The sequence below is a fragment of the Hemiscyllium ocellatum genome, chromosome 3 (genome assembly GCF_020745735.1).
Source record: "Hemiscyllium ocellatum isolate sHemOce1 chromosome 3, sHemOce1.pat.X.cur, whole genome shotgun sequence".
NCBI lineage: Eukaryota > Metazoa > Chordata > Chondrichthyes > Orectolobiformes > Hemiscylliidae > Hemiscyllium > Hemiscyllium ocellatum.
Genome location: NC_083403.1, coordinates 108258146 through 108280348, shown reverse-complemented (window position 1 = coordinate 108280348; position 22203 = coordinate 108258146). Strand labels below are relative to the sequence as shown.

At 41.2% G+C, this 22203-nt stretch overlaps 2 protein-coding genes across 2 annotated transcripts in view; one reads left to right on the top strand and one right to left on the bottom strand.

Moving 5' to 3' along the window:
• fbxo16 (F-box protein 16) overlaps positions 1-10286 on the bottom strand; it is a 61342-nt gene extending 51056 nt beyond the window's left edge. The window contains exons 1-4 of the mRNA XM_060821555.1: positions 10229-10286; positions 9907-10120; positions 8658-8794; positions 5941-5976 (exon numbers count right to left, since the gene is read on the bottom strand). Of these exons, the coding sequence (XP_060677538.1) occupies positions 5941-5976; positions 8658-8753 (132 nt within the window). The 5' untranslated portion in view covers positions 8754-8794; positions 9907-10120; positions 10229-10286. The remainder of the gene's footprint in view (positions 1-5940; positions 5977-8657; positions 8795-9906; positions 10121-10228) is intronic.
• Positions 10287-10937: 651 nt separating this feature from the next.
• LOC132807273 (frizzled-3) overlaps positions 10938-22203 on the top strand; it is a 93108-nt gene continuing 81842 nt past the window's right edge. The window contains exon 1 of the mRNA XM_060821544.1: positions 10938-10977. The gene's annotated coding sequence lies outside the window, so the exon portion shown is untranslated. The remainder of the gene's footprint in view (positions 10978-22203) is intronic.

Here is a 22203-nt window from a genome sequence, read left to right as displayed (position 1 = left end):
AGCCTTGGTGATCTCTGTAACGTAACATGGATGGCAAAGAGGTAGAATATCACCTGGAAAAACACCTGACTCATAAAGGCTAATGACTACAGTCAGCTTCATAGCCACTGTAGTAAAATCCTCACTCTGCTCTGAGGTAACAGCAGATGGAAGACATTTATCAAAAAGTCCTTTGTGAAGTGGAGATATTTGAAACATTGCTTCTTGCTGAGGTCAGGTTGGAGAATTTTCTCTGATACCCTGCATGGACAGGGCTTCCTGCTGAGAATCCTCCTCCCCTCTCCAATGCAACCAGCAGCTTGTCCTACTTTGTTTTTCTTTAATCATTCTTTGTCATGTTGCAGGCCAAAGAGAATACCTATTGCTGCACACATTTCTAAAAGAATGTAGTTGCAGAATCCTTGAAAGCAGAACAAAATTCTTCAGCATTGCTACATCACATTTTTAAAATTCACTTGTAGAAGATGGGTTTCATTGGATAGACCAAATTTAATTGCCGATCCCTAGCTGTGACGAGTTGCATTCTTGAACCAATGAAGTCCATGTATTGTAGGTACATCCACAATGCCTTAAGGGAGAGAATTCCAGAATTGTGACCCAATCTGGCAATATACCTGGAAGTACATGGCCATATTGAACGAATGGCAATATACTTCCAAGTCAGATGGTAAATGGTTTGGAGGGGAACTTAGAAGTGGTGATGTTACCATATGTGCTGTGCCCTTGTCCTACTAGATGGAAGTGGTCATGGGCTTGGAAAGTGCTCTCTAAGGATCTTTGGTGAATTTCTGCAGTGTATCTTGTGATGGTACACCCTGCTGTGACAAAGCATCAGTGGTGGAGTGAGGGGATGTTTGTGCACATAATGCCAATCAAGCGGGCTGCTTTGCCCTGCTTTGTTCTATATGATTTATTAACTTTACAAAACTTCAGAAACCACCAAATATGTTTGCAGTTGCAGCATAAAGCATCAGAAATCAATTGTCGAAAAGAGTAGTGCTGGAAAAGCACAGCAGGTCAGGCAGCATTCAGGAAGCAGGAGAGTTGACGTTGAGATGTTGACTCTCCAGGTCCTCGATGCTGCTTAACCTGCTGTGCTTTTCCAGTGCCACACTTTTCGACTCTGACTCTCCAGCATCTGCAATCCTCACTTTCTCCCAGTATCAGAAATCAATTGATAGTTAACCTGAAAGTAATACATGATTGTTTAAAAAACACTATTGAGAAGAGAAGCATATATTTAAGAAACAATGTTACCTGGATCTTTGAAATCCAAAATAGCCACTAGTTTCTAATCAGTGTAAACTCTGGTGAATGTTACAATTTGCTCAATCTGCATACCTTTGACAGATACACAATATCGTGGATGCTGATTTGGAACCAAAAAGGCTAAAATGCCAAATTGTGCGACAAATCATCTGGATGTGGTCACTGTAAGACCCGTCCCTGCAGCTGAATAGCCCACCAAGAGTCAATATTCAGGTCCACACATGAAGATGGCCAATTAGTTGAGAGCCATAGTCAATTTTTAAGAAGTATTCCAGTGAAAAAACAGATATTGCTGGAAAACTCTGCAGGTCTGGCATCATCTGTGGAGAGAAATCAGAGTTAACACTTTGGATCCAGTGACCTTTCTTCAAATCCTGGACCCAAAACATGAACTCTGATTTCTCTTCACAGATGCTACCAGACCTGCTGAGTTTTTCCAGCCATTTCTGTTTTTGTTTCTGATGTACTGCATCCACAGTTCTTTTGGCTTTTATTTAGTATTCCAGCGCAATTCATTTCCAGGAAAGCAGTTACTGGATTTAATGCTTCCAAAAAACCCATTAGCTGATACCTAAACTTCTTCCTGACTCGTTCTTTACTCATGTTTTTGCATCCTGATTGATTTCCATATTTCTTTGGCTGTGTGGCAACTGGATCATTTATTGTATTTTGGATGCTTTAGATACAAATGTGTTTTTTCCAAAAATTATGTGGACAACTTTTCAACTTTGCGAAAGTGAGGACTGCAGATCAGTCAAGATTAGAGTGGTGCTGGAAAAGCACAGCAGATCAGGCAGCATCCGAAGAGCAGGAAATCGATGTTTCGGGCAGGAGCACTTCACTTCCTGATGAAGGGCTCCTGCCTGAAACATCAATTTTCCTGCTCCTCGGATGCTGCCTGACCTGCTGTGCTTTTCCAGCACCACTCTAATCTCAACGTTTCAACATTGTCAACATTTCCATTTCTGTAACCTATGATTTCCTCTTTAACAAAACCACCATCAACCTTTTTCTAAAATTCACCTTATCCCTATGAAGCCTACAATCTATCCTTTCACCTTCTCTCCTTAGCAATTCAAATTTAAAGTCCCTTCCTTTCTGAGATCATTCAACATTATTGCCATGTTGACATCTCCCTACCTTTTTCTGTTCGCTGTGTAAGTGTATGGGTCTGTAGGAATATGTGTATGCCTGTAAGAGCGTGTGTATGTACACTCATACAGACCCTCTCTCACACACGCACACATGCACTCACATGCACCGTCTCACAGATTTATACACCTTTACCCTCACATACATATACATATACACACTCTCTCACAGACATTCACAGCCACCTGCACACACACACACACCCATATATAAGTTTGTGGGGTGAATTTGTACTTGCAGAATTACGTCTTATTTTGCTCAAAAACTGTGTGAATCCATGCAAGATTCTCTAAATCCCTTTTTTTGATTAGAATCAGTCTGAACATTGGGGCACAGGCAGCCTCACACAGGGCACCTCACACTTTCAATGCATTATCTGGGACAACATGGCACCAATTGTTAAAGTTCACTTGAGAATGTAACCTTAAAAAAGTTCTGGGATTTACATATCAAAGAACTGAAACAAACATGGTCATTCTAAAAGATATGAGACTTAACAAACAATCCAGGTCTTTTTCAATATATAATTTCAGTTGCATCACACTGTAAACCTTAGCTATAAATTCTGTGTCTTACTATCTTATACTTCATAACTACCTCATGAAGTAGCAGTGCTCCGAAAGCTAGTGCTTGCAAATAAACCTGCTGGACTATAACGTGGTTTTGTGTGATTTTTAACTCTAGATACTCCAACTCATCTTCTGGCCTCTGCTCAGTCTCACCCTTCCCCAATTTCTTCAACCACCAGTCGTTACCTTTCAAATATCCCGAGATTGTGAAGGATATTACCCAAATACAAGTCTGCCTTTTTGCTCTGCTGATTAATCGGACTAATTGAACAGCTGTATATTCAAAGAGTTGGCACAGGCACAATAGGCCATTATTTTCCTTTTGTAATGTACAATTCTATGATTCCCCCGACTTCTACTTCGTCTCAATATCACAAATACCACCTTCCACACATTCATTCACCTTTTGTTCTAACTTCCTGCTCAATCACTGACTTTACACCAGCTGTGAACCACCCAAGAATGGTCATTAAAAATAAATGCGAGTTAGTTTCAAACCAAGTAGTTTCTAATTGAATCAGAGAGGAAACAATGTTGTGTAATTGCGAAAGAAATGAATGAGTTAAGACTTGCAAAAAGGCAGAGAAGGGCACAGTCATGATAGTTTGTAATCCTCAGTGGAAGTTAATGATTTGAGAGCATGAGGGAGTGGGGTGCTCTATCCTAGCAGAAATATAAAAAAAATTAGAATGATTAGCCACATATTATGAGCTTAATTCAGTATTAGTACATTTATTTATTTGTTCATCCACATGGATTAATTAAACATTATTGCTTATTTTTGAAACTAGTACATTCCTAGGCATGGTACGACACAGGTCAGATATAGCTTGCTCTGTGTTGTTAATGGTAAGTACTTCATCTTAAACCTCTGCCAAGAACAACCTATCCTCCAATGTAATACTTTCAGTTCCCTCACATCTGTCTTTGTGGTTTCTCACTCAGAGATTGTTATTAATATGCAGATTCCTGTGGGTATTTTTCAGCTACAGATGTAGCCTGTCTGAACTCATTCTTGTTGGGATTATTATACACAAGGGTCAGAAACAGTAAGACAGACAATCACAGATGTGGCAAGACATGGAAAGGTACAGTGACAGAGAGGGTGATACTTTATGGCAACAGTGAAATTATACTGTTATTATTTGTTATAACTGTTATAACTTAATTATAATTAAGTTAGAGATAGTTTAGAATGACAGTCTAGTTCACAATCAGGCCATTCTTCATGACTGGCTGGGACTACTTTCACCTGCAGAGATCCCAGATTTCCTTTGGCCAAGAAAGGAGTTTGTCTGGTCACTGCAGTGACATGTGTACCCACAAAACATTTTTGTGCTTTTCTAATAATGAATCAGAAGGGGTAGATGGCCTGTCATCAGGTGCAGAAGATAGCAGGGATTGTTGTGGACTTCACTGTTGTCATGCACAGCAATGCTAGAAGAAAATAATTTGCTGCGGATTTTGCTGAAATAAACAGCAGTTTTGCAGAAGTTATTTGCCAACGTTATTTATTATAAATTGATGTTTGCTCCTTAAGAGTAGAATGCAGCCAAACAACAAGATATTAACATTTTTGTAGTTCTGGCCATCAGATTTCCCACCCTTCTGTTCCATGGCCACTTTGCACCTGGGACTAGAATGTCAGTATGTGTGAAGCAATCTCTATTAGCCCTTCCCAAACAAACATAAAGGACACATAGGAGACAGGCTGTATAGTCCAGACAGCCACACAAGAGAAGCAGGTTTGTCCAAGGACTGAGCTATCATGATATAAGGGTTAATCAGTAACGAGGGACTCTTGGTCCAAGCACAGAATTGGTTATCTCTTATGACATGCCCCTCAAGAACACTAAAAAAATGGCAAGTGAGCAGTAAGAAAGTATGCTTAAACACTGGGAGGAGACTTGATGGGTAGAATTTAACACCCCTCTTCTGGGTGTGGGCTGGAAGGGAGACTGGCTGGATAACAGAGCAGGAGGTTGGAGAGCACATTGTCTTTCCAAGTCCACCAAATTAGATTCAGAGATTCAGTGAGGCTGTCAAGGTTCACTTGAGGGTCTCATCGCACCTCTACTCTGTATGCTAGCAACTCTGTAGGTCAGAGGTACATCCTTCATGGGTACATTGTGCCCAAAGAGGGACCTGCTGGTGGTAAGGGCTGTCCTATAGTAACAATCCTTCACTTGAATTTACCACAGTACTGGTAGTGCTACTAATGGCAGAAGTCAGAAATAAAAGGACAAGGATGGAGAGTGAGTCATCTAGAAGATAGTTTTCAGGTCAGCGAATATTTAGCAGACCATGGGTACATAAGGAAAGTGAATGAATATTGAACAATGAAATTGAGGAGCCAATAGGCATGAGTCGAAATGGATATTGCAGGGAGAGGGAAATATTAGATTTTTGCTCAAATTTACATCCGGATACATGGGTAGCACTGGAAAACTTAAATTATTTAACTTTCAATTGGCTTTGGGTACGATAATCAACATATTTCTGTTCACATAAGAAGCTTTCAAAATCTAATACATTTGGATAAAGACAAAAAAAAGTTCAAGTTAGTTTGGGGAAAGACATTTGAGTGTTTGTCTCTCACTTCCTAATTTTGATTGGTTAGGCAGCTATCTTTGATTTAAGCTCTCCAAATTCAAAGTGAAGTACCAAAACAGCCTTAGATTAAAGTATTTACATCAAGCCAAATGTTTGAGCAAGGTGAAGATATTCACATCATAAATTGCTGTTATTGGCCAAAGCAGCATTTTGAAGCCTACCCCTGACTGAGATCAGCTGTCCCAACTCAACATAGGGATTCAGCTGTTGCGCTTCCTGATGTGTATTATTTGTTCACTCAATTGATAATTTTTCTGTGCTGCCAAGGGACCTATTATTCAAGTTTTAATTCAAGTTAAGACTTTTTAATCTACAAACCAAAGAATGAACTTCTCACCCATTTCCCAAGTAACTCTCCTCTTTCTTCAAAGACCTGGTGGAAGAAGAAAATAATACATTAGAATTAAGAAGTTGAAAATCACACAATGCCAGGTTATAGTCCAACAGATTTATTTGGAATCATGAGCTTTCAAAATGCTGTTTCTTCATCAGATGGTTCTGGAACAGAATCATAAGACACAGACTTTATAGAAACAGGATTGCAATGTCATGGAATGTACTATTAAACAAATTTAGTTTCAACAATTTTAGAACAACCATGTTCCTTTTGTTTCCTTCATATGTAACTTTTTTAGAGTTACATTCTCAAGATAGCTTTTAACAACAGGTGTCATCTCAGCTCAGATAATGCATTTAAGGTCTGTCTGTGTCCCAACGTTAGGTCAGACTGATTCTATTTCTAAAGTGGGATTTAGAATTAAATTAAAATTAAATTAAATTAGAATTAAAATACAACCTTTGTGGAGATATCCAAGGCAAACCCAACAAAAGTCTGTCAGTTTCTTTTTAGCACAGGTGTAAAATTTCAAATCCAAGTTGGCAGCAGAGTAGGACTCTTTAGCTGAAAGTCATCTGCTCCACTCATTTCTTTCCTTTATTTCTTTCCCTTTTTATGTTTATTTTTCTTTCTTTCTTCTTACCTACCTCCTGTTCTTGAGTATCATGAGAAGTCATCGCAAACTCCTGGCCTCAGTGTGGATTCCCAGCCTTGAAGTGAGGCTGTTGCAGACCCCCAGTCTCCAGAGCCTCAATGTGAAGCCAGTGCGGATTTCCAGCCTCAGTACTAACCTCCGGCCTCAGCACAGACTTCTGGCCTCGAGGTGAAGCCAGCATGTATTCCTGACCTTGACAGCCTCCAGGTGAAAATAGCATGGACTTACAGCCTCAGCACAGACTCTGGCCTCCCAGGCTCAGCGTAGGCATCCCGCCCTCAGCACAGTCTGGAAGAAAAGTGCAGGTGCGCACTGGGTTGGAAGAACTATAACTCTGATTTTTTAATTTCATTATTTATCTAATTTATTCCTTTGATTTTGTACTTGTGTACATAAGATGGCACGGAGGTCTGTAATGTTGAACTTTTTATTTCTTTACTTTTACAATTTTTTTCCAAAAATTTGTACTTCAGAATCTGTACTGGGGTACCTTTGCACCTAAGATAGCACCGTAAGCGGCAACTTATAAACATTTCACTGAACTCATGAGAGTACATGTGACAATAAGGCTAATTCTAATTCTAACTACATCTGATATCCAGACCATTAACAGCAATCTTTTTTAAGAAAGAGGAAACCATTATTTGTGGCCATGTGAGGATTAGGAATTGTGAAGAACCAACCAAGACAACGTGGTTAGCAAAACGAAAATTAGTAATCAGTGCCATTAAAGTTGCAAGCAGTTTGTCCTCAAACAATTGGATGCAATATGAATACATTAGAACATATACCTCTGAGCAACAGTACAGGCAACAACAGTAAAATTACATTCAGTTGCTTAGTCATACAGAAGTTGAACATTGCTGAAATGAGACAAGCTGTTGAGCTTTACACCCAGCACTTATTAGGACAAATGCAAGAAGGCCAAATTTCAAACCATCAACGCAATTTATACTACCGGAAGATATGATGCTGATTGGTTGGAAGTTGATTGTAATTGATTGAAGTATTGCCATGGAGAAGATAATAGAAATCTACAGGCTCCCCAACAAGGTGTGAGGCTTGTACAAATTCATTGTTTTTTTTGCAAAGGGTAGTCCCTGCACCTGAGGGGAAAGTGATGAGAGTCCAAGAGAGCCCTAGAGAGTGTGGAGGACCCGTCACCCCAGACATATCTGAGGAGGAAAGACGTGTCTGCGAAATGTAAGGGGGAAGCGGGTGGACATCTGTAATGACCATTTTGGGGGTTCTGGGCAGGTTTGAGGATGTAAAAGATCCCACCTCAACTCCTCTGGTGTTACCAGCATCGTCCCTTCCATCTCAACACCACAGGCATCACTCCTTCATATCCACCACTGCCACCTCCCACCAATCATTGCTTCAGCAAAATACTCATTACTTGTCAAAAGAATTTATCAACCTGGTAGCTACTAGTACACTCAGGATTGTTCAGTAAGTGTTACCCAGAAGTAGAACCACATCTAACAAGCACCATTTTGATTTAGGTCTTGCATGAATGTAGATACTTTGCTTATTAGGAATAACAGAAAGGACATCGGTTTGATTGATTACTCAATCATTTGGACTTAAGATTTACGTTGTCATGGATCTGTATCTAGATCCGTATAATCCTCTGTTCTAACTTTGAATAAAACTAACGAAACCTCATATATAACAACTGACAGTGACAGAATTAGGGAATTATTTCGCTCAAATTTGATTTCAAATACTGCTTATACTTAGAAGAAAATTTAAGTCAAAAGGTGTGAAATAAAACTTCTTCCATTTAACACATTTGGATGGAGTTATATGTCAAACAGGTTAGTTAGCATGAATATAATAGCAAACTAGCATTCTTTCCTGGCAGCACCTTCCCGTGTTACATGAGGATTAAATAAGAACAATTTAGCTGACCACCTCTTATGTACAGCCACTTATTGCTTATCATGATAAGCCAACTCATAGAATAGACATTCAACAAAAAAAGTAATTACCATACAGCCTGTTTACCATGGTTTTTACAAAACATTTATCTTTGGTATATAAAGACACATTCCCTTGCCTTATCATTAGTGGGCTGGTGGTTCAGGGGTGTCCATGTGCTCATCTTGGTCTGCATTTTAGGCCCATTCATGATCTTGGATGGTGCAAATGCCATTTTGAAATCAATTCCTTCTGGTGCAGAGTCACTCAGTTCAACTAGAATGTAAAAGGAAGAACAACAATGCCTAAACCAAGTCATAATCTAACCAATAGCCAATAATTCTGACTCAAGCATCTATGTGCCAACCAGCCTAATTTAACAGATGGTTGTAGTTGCTGAAGGTTAGTCATCTCTGCTTCAAGACATCCCTACATAATTTTTTTAGAGTAAATACCTCTAAATAATTTGTTCAAACATGTTAAGACACACATTTGAACGAGCACTTTAACTGAGGGCTCCTATCTCAGTGACAGGAGCACTACTACTGTGTCACAAAGAGGTCAGCTCCACAGGATACTGTCCTAAATCCGATCATCTTCAGCTGCTTCATCCTTGACCTTCCCTGCATCAGAGCTATAGGGAAAGGCTGAAAATGCTGGGGCTGTTTTCTCTGGAGGGTCGGAGGCAGAGGGGTGACCTTATAGACATTTATAAAATCATGAGTGGCATGGAGAAGGTAAATAGATAAGGTATTTTCTCTGGGGTGGGGGACTCCAAAACTAGAGGGCATAGGTTTAAGATGAGAGGTAAGCTTTGAAAGGGGCAACTTTTCCATGCAGTGGGTGGTTCATATATAGAATGAGCTGCCAGATGAAGTGGTGGAGGCTGATACAACATTTAAAAGGCATCTGGATGAGTATATAAATAGGAAGTGTTTAGAGGGATATGGGCCAAGTTCTGGCAAATGGGACTTAGACATCTGGTCGGCATGGACAAGTTGGACCGAAGGGTCCATTTCAAGGCTGTACATACCTCTTTGACTATGACTGCGCATGGTCAGAAGTCAGGATGTTGATGATTGTACAATGGTTCAGCACCATTTGCAGTTCCTCAGATATTAATGGAGTCCAAGGGCAGCAAGACCTGGATAAAATTCTAGTTTGTGTTGATAAGTGGACTTGTACTGTACAAATGCCAGGCATCCATCTCCAGCAGGAGAGATTCTAACCATAACTCTTTTATGTTCAATGGCAATACCATCATTGAATCTCCTATTATTAACATCTTGGGGTTACCATTGACCAAAAAATTGAACCACATCAGTCATTTAAAAGTTGTGACTACAAGAATAGGCCAGATGCTAGGAATTCTGTAATGAGTAACTCACCTTCTGTCTCCCTAATGACTGTTCACCATTTATACGTCAGGAGTGTGACGGAATATTCTCCACTAGCTTGGATCGTTGCCACTTTAACAACACCCAGTAAGTTCAATACCATTCAGGACATAACATCCTGTCTGATTGACGTTCCAACCAACATTTTTAACCAGAAACCCAGAGGCTCAGACCAATGCGTTGAAGCTGTGTTCAAATCTCCCACCTAGTGAGAGATGAAATTCAAATGAAATTTGGAATTGAAGCTAGTCTCAATAATAATAACAAAATGTCATTGATTAGTCATAATAAAAACTGAATCTGCCATTCTAACCTGGTCTGACAGACGGGATCCCAGCCCCACAGCAAGGCGGATGACTGTTAACTTCTCTGAAATGGCTGAGCAAGCTGGTTTGTTGGGCTGGGTAACAAATGCTGGCCCAGTACGCCCGTATCTCACGAAAGAATGAAAAGAGAGGCTATTTCAAACCCATCCAAGAGGCAGTGGAGACCTTATGAAAGTCGGGGAGACGAGGCACTGCTGCCATCGAAAACCCGAGTATCTAGTAGCGGCCGGCTGCAGACACTCGTCAGTACAGTAAAGGAAAAGGAGCCAGCAGCAATTTTATAGGTACAATTCTCCCCTTCCCACCCCCTACCTCTACACTGGCTCGGAGCCAAGAGGGACAGATTCACACTTTGGGATATCAGTTTAGGGGTTAATTGCTACGCCATTATTTGCCGGCACCATGTTGGATCGCGGATTATTTCATGCCACCCTGTTGCTGTCATTTTCTCACCTTCCTTCAGCTCATCCAGCTAGCTACAGGCGCCATCTCCAGTTTGGCCTCGCTCGGTTTCTATGACAACAGGCTCCCCACGCCATCTTCACTCGCCGATGGCCGCCTGACCAATCCAATCGTTCTTTCGGTGTCACGGGGCCAGGGGCGCAGGTACGCGTTGCCGGGGCAATGAGCATCGTCGTTTACCATTCGCCACGTCCTGGTAGCCAATCAGGCCTCGTGTCGGAGGCGTGGTGCTGCCGAAGAACGGTCGGGGATGGAGATCGGTTTGTGGTGAACGGTGAGAAGCGATGTGGTGCGGGGGGGGGGGGTCTGTTCGTTGTACGTGTGGCGACGCGGAACAGGCAAGGATAAGGCCTTGGCCGTTAGATTGTAGCGGAGAGCTAAATCCTAGGGGGTAGCGCCGCCGTAGTTGCGGCTTTCTCCTGTCCTAGTGGAGGGGGAGAGTGGGAGTCATTCTCCATTCACCATCACCCCCCCACCACCACCACGGGCCAAAGTAACACCCAGCTCCAACTGGTCTCGACTTAAAAATACCCGGTCCCGGATTTTCAGTGTACATCTTGAACGGCCGGGATGCCTGCTGTGAGGGTTTTTAATCTTTGTTAATTTGTTTACATGTCTGCATCCTCTTGCTGAGGTTGCGGAGGGCGACGCTTCGACTTGTTCCGTTTGTATCCAATGTGCAGGCTGAGTTTCATTCATTGTGTATCCTTTCAGCTGGGTGTTACCTAGATTTTTTTTTCTTATTCAGCAAAATGATTATTTTGCAATGTTTCTTTTCTATTTAATTTATTTTGCTAAAAAAAACAGTCTCCGGATCTCTGTTTTACTTTAAGTGCATTTAAAATATTTTTCGAAATGCGGGGAGCTGTCAGACAACAAAGGAATGGACATTGCAGATGTTGAGAATCTGGAATACAGATTTTGGAAACGTTTAGGTGATGCTGTGCCTGTATCTCGAAATGTCACAGTAATATATCCGTTCTTTCAGTCTTTTTGTACACCCGTCCCTCCAGTTTGCATATAAATTTTGGTCTTGATTGGGCAGAGGCCATTGGGTTGAACAAGTTAGATATGTGAACACAATAATCAGGTGTTTTTGTGTGTATGGGAATAGACAGGTATTTTTGCTGTAAATGCATTATAGTTTGTTACTTCCTTTGTGCTATTGCAGATTGGCTACAGAACCTTCTGGTGGGAGATGAAAGGTCAGAGGTTATGATCTGTGTTGTTAACAACAGGGAAATTTAAAAAAAATAGATGAGATCCCCTGGGTAGAGGTGAGGAGTTAGGATAAAACTGAAAATTAGGATGTTGGAGGTAGTAATTTTAATATTATCATCAACTATTAGTGAGCATAGAAGAGGGGGGTTAGAGCAGATGGATTGTTGATGTGATGTAGGAGTGAGGGCTTTTGTTTCCTGGACATAGGTCCCATCTCCACCAGAAGTGGTCCCAATGTTAGTATGAGAGTTTGCACCTCAACTGGGCTTGGATAACTTTCCATGTGGGAGATTTGCTAGTATTGTTAAGCAGTGTGTAAACTAGTTTGGTAGTGGAGGCAGTCATAGATGTACAGCATGGAAACAGACTCTTTGGTCCAACCCGTCCATACCGACCAGATATCCCAACCCAATCTAGTCTCACTTGCTAGCACTCAGCCCATATCCTTCCAAACCCTTCCTATTCATAAACCTATCCAAATGCCTCTTAAATGTTGCAATTGTACCTGACTCCACCACTTCCTCTGGCAGCTTATTCCATACACGTACCACCCTTTACTACAATTTCTAACCCCTTCCCATAATATGGTGAGAAGAGCTGTATACAAAACTCCAGTTGTGGCTGAACCAGTGTCTTATATAGTTACATCATTTCATTGAGAATCAGTGCCTCCTCTAGTGAAGGAAAGCATCTCAAATGCCTTTTTTTATTTACACATTATCTGTTGACCTAGCTAACTCTTTCATGGATCTGTGGACATGCACTTTAAGGTCCCTCTGCTACCTCTACCCTTGTCAATTTATTATGTATTCCCCTGCTTTGTTTGCCACCCAAAATGCATTATGTTGCACTGCTCAGGATTTGCCACTTTTCAGCCCACTGAACCAAACCATTTGCAGGCCCAAGACCTGAATGTTTTCCAGGCTGGGGCTGACAAGTGTCAAGTAACATGTCTGTCACACAAATGCCAGGTGATGACCATCTTCAACAAGAGAGAATCTAACCATTGTCCATTGACATTCAATGGTGTTACCATCACTGAATCCCCACTAAGAATTGCAGATGCTGGAAATCAAGAGACAGAAATAGAAATTGTTGGAAAAGCTCAGCAAGTCATAGAGATGTACAGCATGGAAACAGACCCTTCAGTCCAACCTGTCCATGCCAACCAGATATCCCAACCCAATCTAGTCCCACCTGCCAGCATCCGACTCCTATCCCTCCAAACCCTTCCTATTCATATACCCATCCAAATGCCTCTTAAATGTTGCAATTGTACCAGCCTCCTCCACTTCCTCTGGCAGCTCATTCCATACACTTACCCACCCTCTGGGTGAAAACGTTGCCCCTGAGGTCTCTTTTATATCTTTCCCCTCTCACCCTAAACCTATGCCCTCTAGTTCTGGACTCCCCGACCCAGTAAATGTCTATTTACCATATCCATAATTTTGTAAACCTCCATAAGGTCACTCCTCAGCCTCCGACCCTCCAGGGAAAACAGTCCCAGCCTGTTCAGCCTCTCCGTATAGCTTAAATCCTACAACCCTGGCAACATCCTTATAAGTCTTTTCTGAACCCTTTCAAGTTTCACAACATCTTTCTGATAGGAAGGAGACCAGAATTGCATGCAGTATTCCAACAGTGGCCTAACCAATGTCCTGTACAGCCGCAACATGACCTCCCAAGTCCTGTACTCAATACTCTGACCAATAAAGGAAAGCATGCCAGACACCTTCTTCAGTATCCTATCTACCTGCGACTCCACTTTCAAGGAACTATGAACCTAAACTCCAAGGTCTCTTTGTTCTGCAACACTCCTTAGGACCTTACCATTAAGTGTATAAGTCCTAAGATTTGCTTTCCCAAAATGCAGCACCTCGCATTTACCTGAATTAACTTCCATCTGCCACTTCTCAGTCCATTGGCCCATCTGGTCCAGATCCTGTTGTAATCTGAGGTAATCCTCTTCGCTGTCCACTACTTCTCCAATTTTGGTGTCATCTGCAAACTTACTAACTGTACCTCTTATGCTTGCATCAAATCATTTATGTAAATGACAAAAAGTAGAGGACCCAGCACCGGTCCTTGTGGCACTCCACTGGTCACAGGCCTCCAGTCTGAAAACAATCCTCCACCACTACCCTCTGTCTTCTACCCTTGAGCCAGTTCTATATCCAAATGGCTAGTTCTTCCTGTGTTCAGTGAGGTCTAACCTTGCTCACCAGTCTCCCATGGGGAACCTTGTCGAACGTCTTACTGAATTCCATATAGATCACACCTACAGCTCTGCCCTCATCAATCCTCTTTGTTACTTCCTCAAAAATCTCAATCAAGTTTGTGAGACATGATATCTCGCGCACAAAGCCATGTTGATTATCCCAAATCAGCCCTTGCCTTTCCAAATACATGTGCATCCTGTCACTCAGGAATCCCTCCAACAACTTGCCCACCACTGATATCAGGCTCACTGGTCTCATGAAAGTAAGTTTTAATGGAGCAGAATTGGAAAGGGAAAGTATAAACTTAATAATTGAGTCTGTATGGCATTGGACATGAAGGTTAAAAAGACAAGATTTGGCAGCACTTGAGGGTATATGATTTGATGAGTTTAATAAGTAATGCAGGAGCACAGATCGTAACATGGCAATATGATATCTTAATTATCACAGAAACATGACTTAAACAGAGACAGGAATGGGAGTGCAACATACCTGACTTCAGGGCTCTGGATGTAGGTTTGCTCGCTGAGCTACAAATATTCTCAAAACTCGCTATGACTTCAGGTCTTTCAGATATGATAGAGTAGGGAATTGAAAAGGAGTGGGGTACTGACATTTAGTTGAAGAAACAACTACAGTTTGAGGAGAACTGATATGTGAGAGGTGAAATGGATTGAACCAAGGAATAAAAAAGGAGCTGTTACAATAGATCCCTAAGCAGTCGGAGGCAAGTAGAAGGGAAATATGTAGGTAGCTCTCCTGGATGTATAAAGAAGAAAGCAGCAATGGTAAAGAATTTTAAACTACCATAATATTAACTTGGATAGTTTTAATGTTAAAGAAATGAGAGTAAAAAATTCTTGAAGTACATTCAGGCGAACCTTTGAGCTGGTGTATAGCAAGTCCAACCAAAGAGGATGTGCTTCTCGACTTAATTTTAAAAAGAAGCCGGGCAGTGGAAGAAGCAGCATTTTGGTGGTAATGATCATCATTTAGTTGCTGTTTTCCATTACTATGTCAACAGTAAGAACTGTGCTGAAGCTAAGATAGAACTTAAATTCCTGTTCTAAAATAACAGGAAGTGCTGGAGAAACTCAGCAGTTCTGATAACAACATATGTTAAAAGGGAAATGAGAATTAATATTTCAAATCCAATATGACTATATTTTCTTCCAAAGAAGAGTCAGAAAGTGTTGGGATGAAATGGAAAAAAAACAGAAAGCAATTGCAATTCTTGAAAGATATTGGTAAGTAAAATCAAGCTAAATGCAAAGATGTTTTACGAATACTTTAAGAGTAACAGAACAACTAAAGAAAGTGTACAGTTCGTAGAAGTCTCAAAAGGTAACCTGTCTGTAGATGTAAAAATATAAATATGGCTCTTAATGAAAACTTACAAAAGAAAGAGTTGATGCAGACATTGTAATTAAGGAGGTGTGTGAAATATTTTGTGACAAATGTGGGAATGAGGAGATATATAAGGGAATAGAATCCTTCAAAGTGATGGATTACTGGAGCTAGATGAACTGCACCCCCAACTGTTGGAAGAAACTAGACAGGAATAGCAGATGCTCTGACCATTTTCCTAACTTCACTCATTCAAAAGTGCTGGAGGATTGGAGGACGAATAATGCTGCATTTTAAAAAATATTTTTATTGAAAACTTTTCTTTACAAAATTATAAAATTATGAAAATGAAACATTATAACAACAAAAACAACAACAATAATAAACAATAAAGTAACTACTATACTACTGTACAAAAGAACTCACAACTACACTTATGCATCAATAAATAAGTAAATAATGCCTTCGAGAGCATCAATCATTAAATCCAAATAATTCAAAAAGGGCTGCCATATTTTTCAAAATTGTCTGTTTTCTGGTGCACCAGATTTGTAAGAAAGTCCAAAGGAATGTGTTCTGTAATTAGCATATGCCACACTGACTGACCTCGGAGGTGATCTGACACTAGCATCCTCACATTTTGTGCGAGGAAGAACATTCTGATGTAGTGGGTGTCTGAATGAAGAACATCAGAATGTTCTTCCTCGCACAAAATGTGAGGATGCTAAAAGGTTTTCTTCCATGTACATCTAAGGGAGATAAATTTGACAAACCCAGAAGAGGAGAAAACGGGTCCACCTTGACTTCGGTCCCTATTACTCCTGCCACAGTGCACCAATATGTACAGAGCCTGTGGAAGGACCACAAACAATGAGTGAGAGTACCTGTATTTATTTTACATTTGGGGCACATTGAAGATGCACACTGTTTAAATTTTGTGAGATGATCTGGGGCCAGAGGAGCCCAATGAAGAATCTTCAACTGTATAGTATGGGTTCTATGACATATTAAAATCTTCCTTGCATTTTCACAAATGTCCTCCCAAGTTTTCGGAGTGATCTCGTAATCGCTCGATGTCACCTGAGGAACCTCTTCCGCAACAAATGATATAGAGTACTCACTGAAAGATTGCTCTTCACCTGAAGTACCCTGTTTTCCATATCAGATCTATAACACTCAGAAGCATAGTCTATTTTTAGATAAAATCTCTGATCTGAAAAAGAACAGAAGAGGTCCCATTCTTCCGAGTTACTTGATCAACTTACATAAACATTTCATCTTCAATCGGGTCATCCAAACAAGAGGCTCCCCTCTCCGCTTATGACTTAAACCCAGGATCCGTTGTCCCTGGCTGGAAACCTGGCATACCAACTATGGGAGTATGGAAAGATGTTTTAGACACATTACATTTGTCTCATTATCCTCCATACATTGACAGTGTTAATAGCTATTGGATTGCGGCAATGTTCTGCAACTATCCTCACTTTGTCCAGAAATAACAGGTTAACAAGAGGACACTTTGCCTCAGAGGCCTCAATGTCCAACCATATTGACATCGAGTCCTCACAGGCCCAATCACACTGAAAACATAAAAGAGGGCTCAACTGTTATCTTCTGACATCCGGGAGACCCACTCCTCCTAACCCGTGGGGCATTTGCAATTTTGTAAGCTTGATAAGAGGCTACTTATGGTGCCAAATAAAAGAACTAAACCAACCATTTAATTTCTGAAACGTTTGTCTCGGAAAAAGCAAGGGAAGCATCCGCAGAGGGTAAAATAAGTGAGGAAGAACATCCATTTTAATAAGAGCAACTCAACCTAGCTGTGATATTGGAAGGGCCCTCATCTTTGAAGGTTTTGTTTAATCTTGTCAAACAAATGAACAAAATTAACCTTGAATAACTGATCAAAACAATGGGTAACCAAGAGACCCAAATGAAGAAAGCCTCCCTGTACCCACTTAAAGGGGAATCCATCTTCAATGTCTGGTATTCCCCAAGACACCGCATAGGCATAGCCTCCAATTTTGAAAACTTTATCTTGTAACCTGAGAAAAAGCCAAATGAATTAATACATTCTATCAACTGGGGCGCCTAAACTGCTGTATTCAAAAGAAAAAATGAGAACATCATCCGCATGTAATGTGATCTTATGCACCTTTGACCCTACCTTTGGGGCAGCTATATTAGAGGACCCATGAATGGCTCTGCCAGAGGCTCAATCATCAAAATGAAGAGCAAAGGTGAGAAGGGACAGCCTTGTCGACTGCCCTTACCAGTGTTAAAATTATCAGACCATATACCATTAGTGAGAATTGCCACCAGAGGATCACCGTAAAGGACCCTTACCCATCTAGTAAACACTTCACCCAGGCCAAACTGCTCTCGGGTATAAAAAAGGTATGGCAATTCCACCCGGTTGAATGCCTTCTCCGTGTCCAAGGAAACCACCAACCATTGAACTGATCGTTGCTGGCACACTTCAATCATGTTAAGCAGTCTCCTAACACTATTAGAAGATCGGCGACCCCTTCATAAAGCCTGTCTGATCTTCCTAAACAATAAAGGGCAACACTCTTTCCAACCTCAGTGCCAGAATCTTCAATAAAATTTTAAAATCAGAGTTTAAAAGCGAGATGGGACTGGAAGGAGCACAGTCTTCCGGGGTCTTGCCTTTCTTGAGGATAAGAGAGATATTAGCCTCTCACAAGGGTGATGGGAGGCAATCCCGATGATGTGAATAGTTGTACGTATGTAGCATTGCTCTTGACGGTATGTTTACAAATTCTTTATAAAACTCACTGGGCAAGCCATCAGGGCCGGGTGCCTTTCCACTTTGAAGTTGCCACACCACCTGCTGTATCTCTTGGGCTGTTAACTGAGCACTAAGGAGCGACACCTGTTCAGCAGACACACCCGGAAGATCCAAATTCATAAAAAAAGACTCCAACTTATCCCATCTGTCCTCACAGCATTCAGACTGGTAAAATTCAAAGTAAAACCTCCAAAACCCTCATTGATCTTTTTAGCATCATAAGTAAGAGTCCCATTCCCTCCCCTAATAGAAACAATAGACTGAAAAACATTCTTCCTGACCAAATATGCTAAGTATTTACCTAGCCTGTCACCTTCCTCAGACTTGCAAAGGCAAGTTCCTTCCTTGCTGTATGCGTTAGCATGGAGTTTAAGGTGGATCAAAGGGCTGTGATCCGCTGGAGCTTAGTCACTGATGGTCTACTATTATATGCCGTCTCAGCTGCCTTCAGTCATGCCTCAAGCAGATATTGCTGTTCTCCATTCTGTCGGTTCTGGCTGGCAGAGTATGAGATAATTATCCCTCTCGCATAGGCCTTAGCAGTCTCCCAAAGAATGGATGGATTACTAGCTGTACCTGAGTTGGTGATCAAAAAAGCTTCAAATTCCCTAGAGAAGTATTCTACAAACGAACTGTCCTTGAGGATGAAGGATCCACTTGCCAGTACCTTGAGCCCATTGTAACACTCTTAATCGTAACCATTTAATGCACTGCTGCATGATCAGAGATGGCAATATTCCTAATCAAACAGGATACCACCAAATCTAAAAAAGCCACGGGAGTTATGAAATAAGCAAACCTTGTGTGGCATTTATGAGGATTGGAAGAGAATGTAAAATCTCTGCCCATAGGGTGTAAGTGCCTCCAAATGTCTACCAACCCCAGTTCCACATACACATCATCCAATTGCTTAGATTGTGAAGAAAGCTTTGGGGGGCCTTTGGGATCTCTACCCAGCACAGGATCCATAAGGCAAATAAAGTCCCCCACCCAACCACCAATAATAATATGCCATGATGCCAAGGCCATCAGCTTAGTGTAAGAGTCAGAAATTTAAGAGGGTGGGCCAGAGGGCAGTAGACATTCAAAACACCATATTTCTTGCCTGGAAAGGGCCTTAAGAATAACAAATTTACCATACTCCTCTAACACAATCTACTAAATTAAATGGAAGACCCTTCCAGCCAAGTATTGCAACTTCTCTGCACTTCGTACTAAAAGATGAGAAAAACACCCAATGAAACCCACCTGCTGTAATTTCAAGTGTTCCTTATCATTGAGATGAGTCTCCTGTAACGGGGCAACAGCCACCCTCTCCTTTCTAAGGCTCGACCTTTTCCTTTTAACTGGCGAGTGAATCCTTCTGATATTCCAGGTGCACCATTTAAGAATGCTGCTAACCATGATCCTTTACAATCGCCTTTGACCTGCAGAGAGGAAGAATTTGTCTTACAACACACTGAGCATACTCAAAAGGAGACTCGTAGAGCCTATTTATAAAAAAAGCACAAAAAAAATCCAACTATAAAACACAAAAGGCACTTAACAGGGGACTCTACACCCAGGCCACAGAGGACGCTTACATTTCCCACACATGCCTCCATTCCCACCTTTCAGCTTGAAATGAAAGAAATGAAACCAAGCAATGAAAGAAACCAAACAAAGGACATTGTAAACACAAAGATATAACAAAAACAGTGAGCACGCTGCTCACTCCCCTCAATATATCAATACCACTTCAGCTCAGAGAGAAGCAAAACCCACCAACAACAGCTTCTTTGGGAAAAGAGTGAAAGTATAAGAAATAAAAGCAACACAAAAAAAAACCAGACACTGTTGTCCATGTCAATAAATACATCAATGTTATTTTAAAGTGTCCAGGAAGTTTTTGGCTTACTCCAAGGAATGAAACAACTGCACAGTCTGGGTGTCTCATTGAATATTGAATCCGGGGTCCTTTAACCTTCTCTTAACCTCCTCAAACAATTTTCTTTTCTGGATTTGGAGATGCCGGTGTTGGACAGGGGTGTACAAAGTTAAAAATCACGCAACATCAGGTTGTAGTCCAACCGGTTTAATTGGAACACACTTGCTTTAGTAGCATCGCTCCTTCATCAGATGGTAGTGGAGGGCTCAATCCTAACACACAGAATTTATAGCAAAAATTTACAGTGTGATGTAACTGAAATTATACATTGAAAAATTGATTGTCTATTAAGGCTTTCATCTGTTAGAATACCATGACAGATTTACTTCTTTCATGTGTAAATCACAAAACCTTTTTCTTTCTCAGGTTAGCTGTTAACAATGGTGATAGCTAGACAATATGTTGAAGGTGTTAGCACCCGGTGTTCTATGCCATGATGTTTAGATTGATTCTAATCTAAAAGTGAGATAACAGAGTTTTACATGATTTCATGCTGTTTTTGAGCAAAGTACAATGTAACCCTGCAGGTACAAATTCACCCCACAAAATATATGTGTGCATGTGGGTCTTTGTCTGTCTGTGTATGTGTGTGTCTGTCTGGGTTGGGGTGTGTGTGTGTGTGTGTGTGTGTGTGTGTGTGTGTGTGTGTGTGTGTGTGTGTAGTGAGTGCAGAGTGTCTTAAGTCTGTGAGGAGGTGCATGTGGGAGTGTGTGTGTGTGTCTGTAAGGGTGTGTGGGTATCTGTGTACACGTCTGTGTATATGTGTGTCTGTGTATGTGTGTGTAGGAGTATCTGTGTGTGTGTATTGTGCAATGGTGGTCACCTGTAATGTGACATGAACCCAAGGTCCCGGTTGAGGCCCTCCCTATACATACACACACACACACACACTTTCTCACACTCACAACCCCCAACCCAGCCAGACACACACACAGACAGACAAAGACCCACATGCACACATATATTTTGTGGGGTGAATTTGTACTTGCAGGGTTACATTGTACTTTGCTCAAAAACTGCATGAATTCATGTAAAACTCTGTTATCTCACTTTTTAGGTTAGAATCAATCTAAACATCGTGGCATAGACAGAAAACACCGGGTGCTAACACCTTCAACATATTGTCTAGCTATCACCATTGTTAACAGCTGACCTGAGAATACAGCTTTTTAAAGAAAAAGGTTTTGTGATTTACACAAGAAAGAAGTGAAACTGTCATGGTATTCAACAGATGAAAAGCTTAACAGACAATCAATTTTTCAATGTATAATTTCAGTTACATCACACTGTAAATTTTTGCTATGAATTCTGTGTGTTAGGATTGAGCCCTTCACTACCACTTGATGAAGGAGCGACACTCTGAAAACTAGTGTGCTTCCAATTAAACCTGTTGGACTATAACCTGGTGTTGTGATTTTTAACTTTTCTGGATCACTGCCATAGAAAAGTCCTGGAAAGGCATTATCTTAATTCCCTCATAGATCAGCACCTGCGGATCTCTCCCCAACCTTCTAGACGTTTCTATGACTCTATGCTTGTCCCTGTAGCATTGAAATCGTATCCGAACCCAGCAGGATCGCTGATCCTGAGTGGATCTGTGCTTTGCAACCCGGTGAGCTCTGTCAACCTTCACTCGGTCTGCCTCAGTATCCCAGCCAACCAGTCTTCAAAAAATCCTGCTGGCTGTCCACTTTCTACTCCCTCCAGCAGGCCAATGATCTGGATATTTTTCCTTGAACCTCTATTTTACAGGTTATCAACTTTGCTTAGTCAAGGCCTGAACCTTTTTCTCAAGGACATGGATCTGCCCCGCCGAGGACTCCTCAGTCTCTGATGCTGCGGTCTGCTCTTCATCTCGCTTACCGAGCCCTACCAACTCCTTCTCATGCTTTTGCAGCATAGTTGAGATGGACTCCAGTTGATTATAAGTCTTTTCCCTGATCTTCGGATCAGCTGTTGGATCACTCCGAG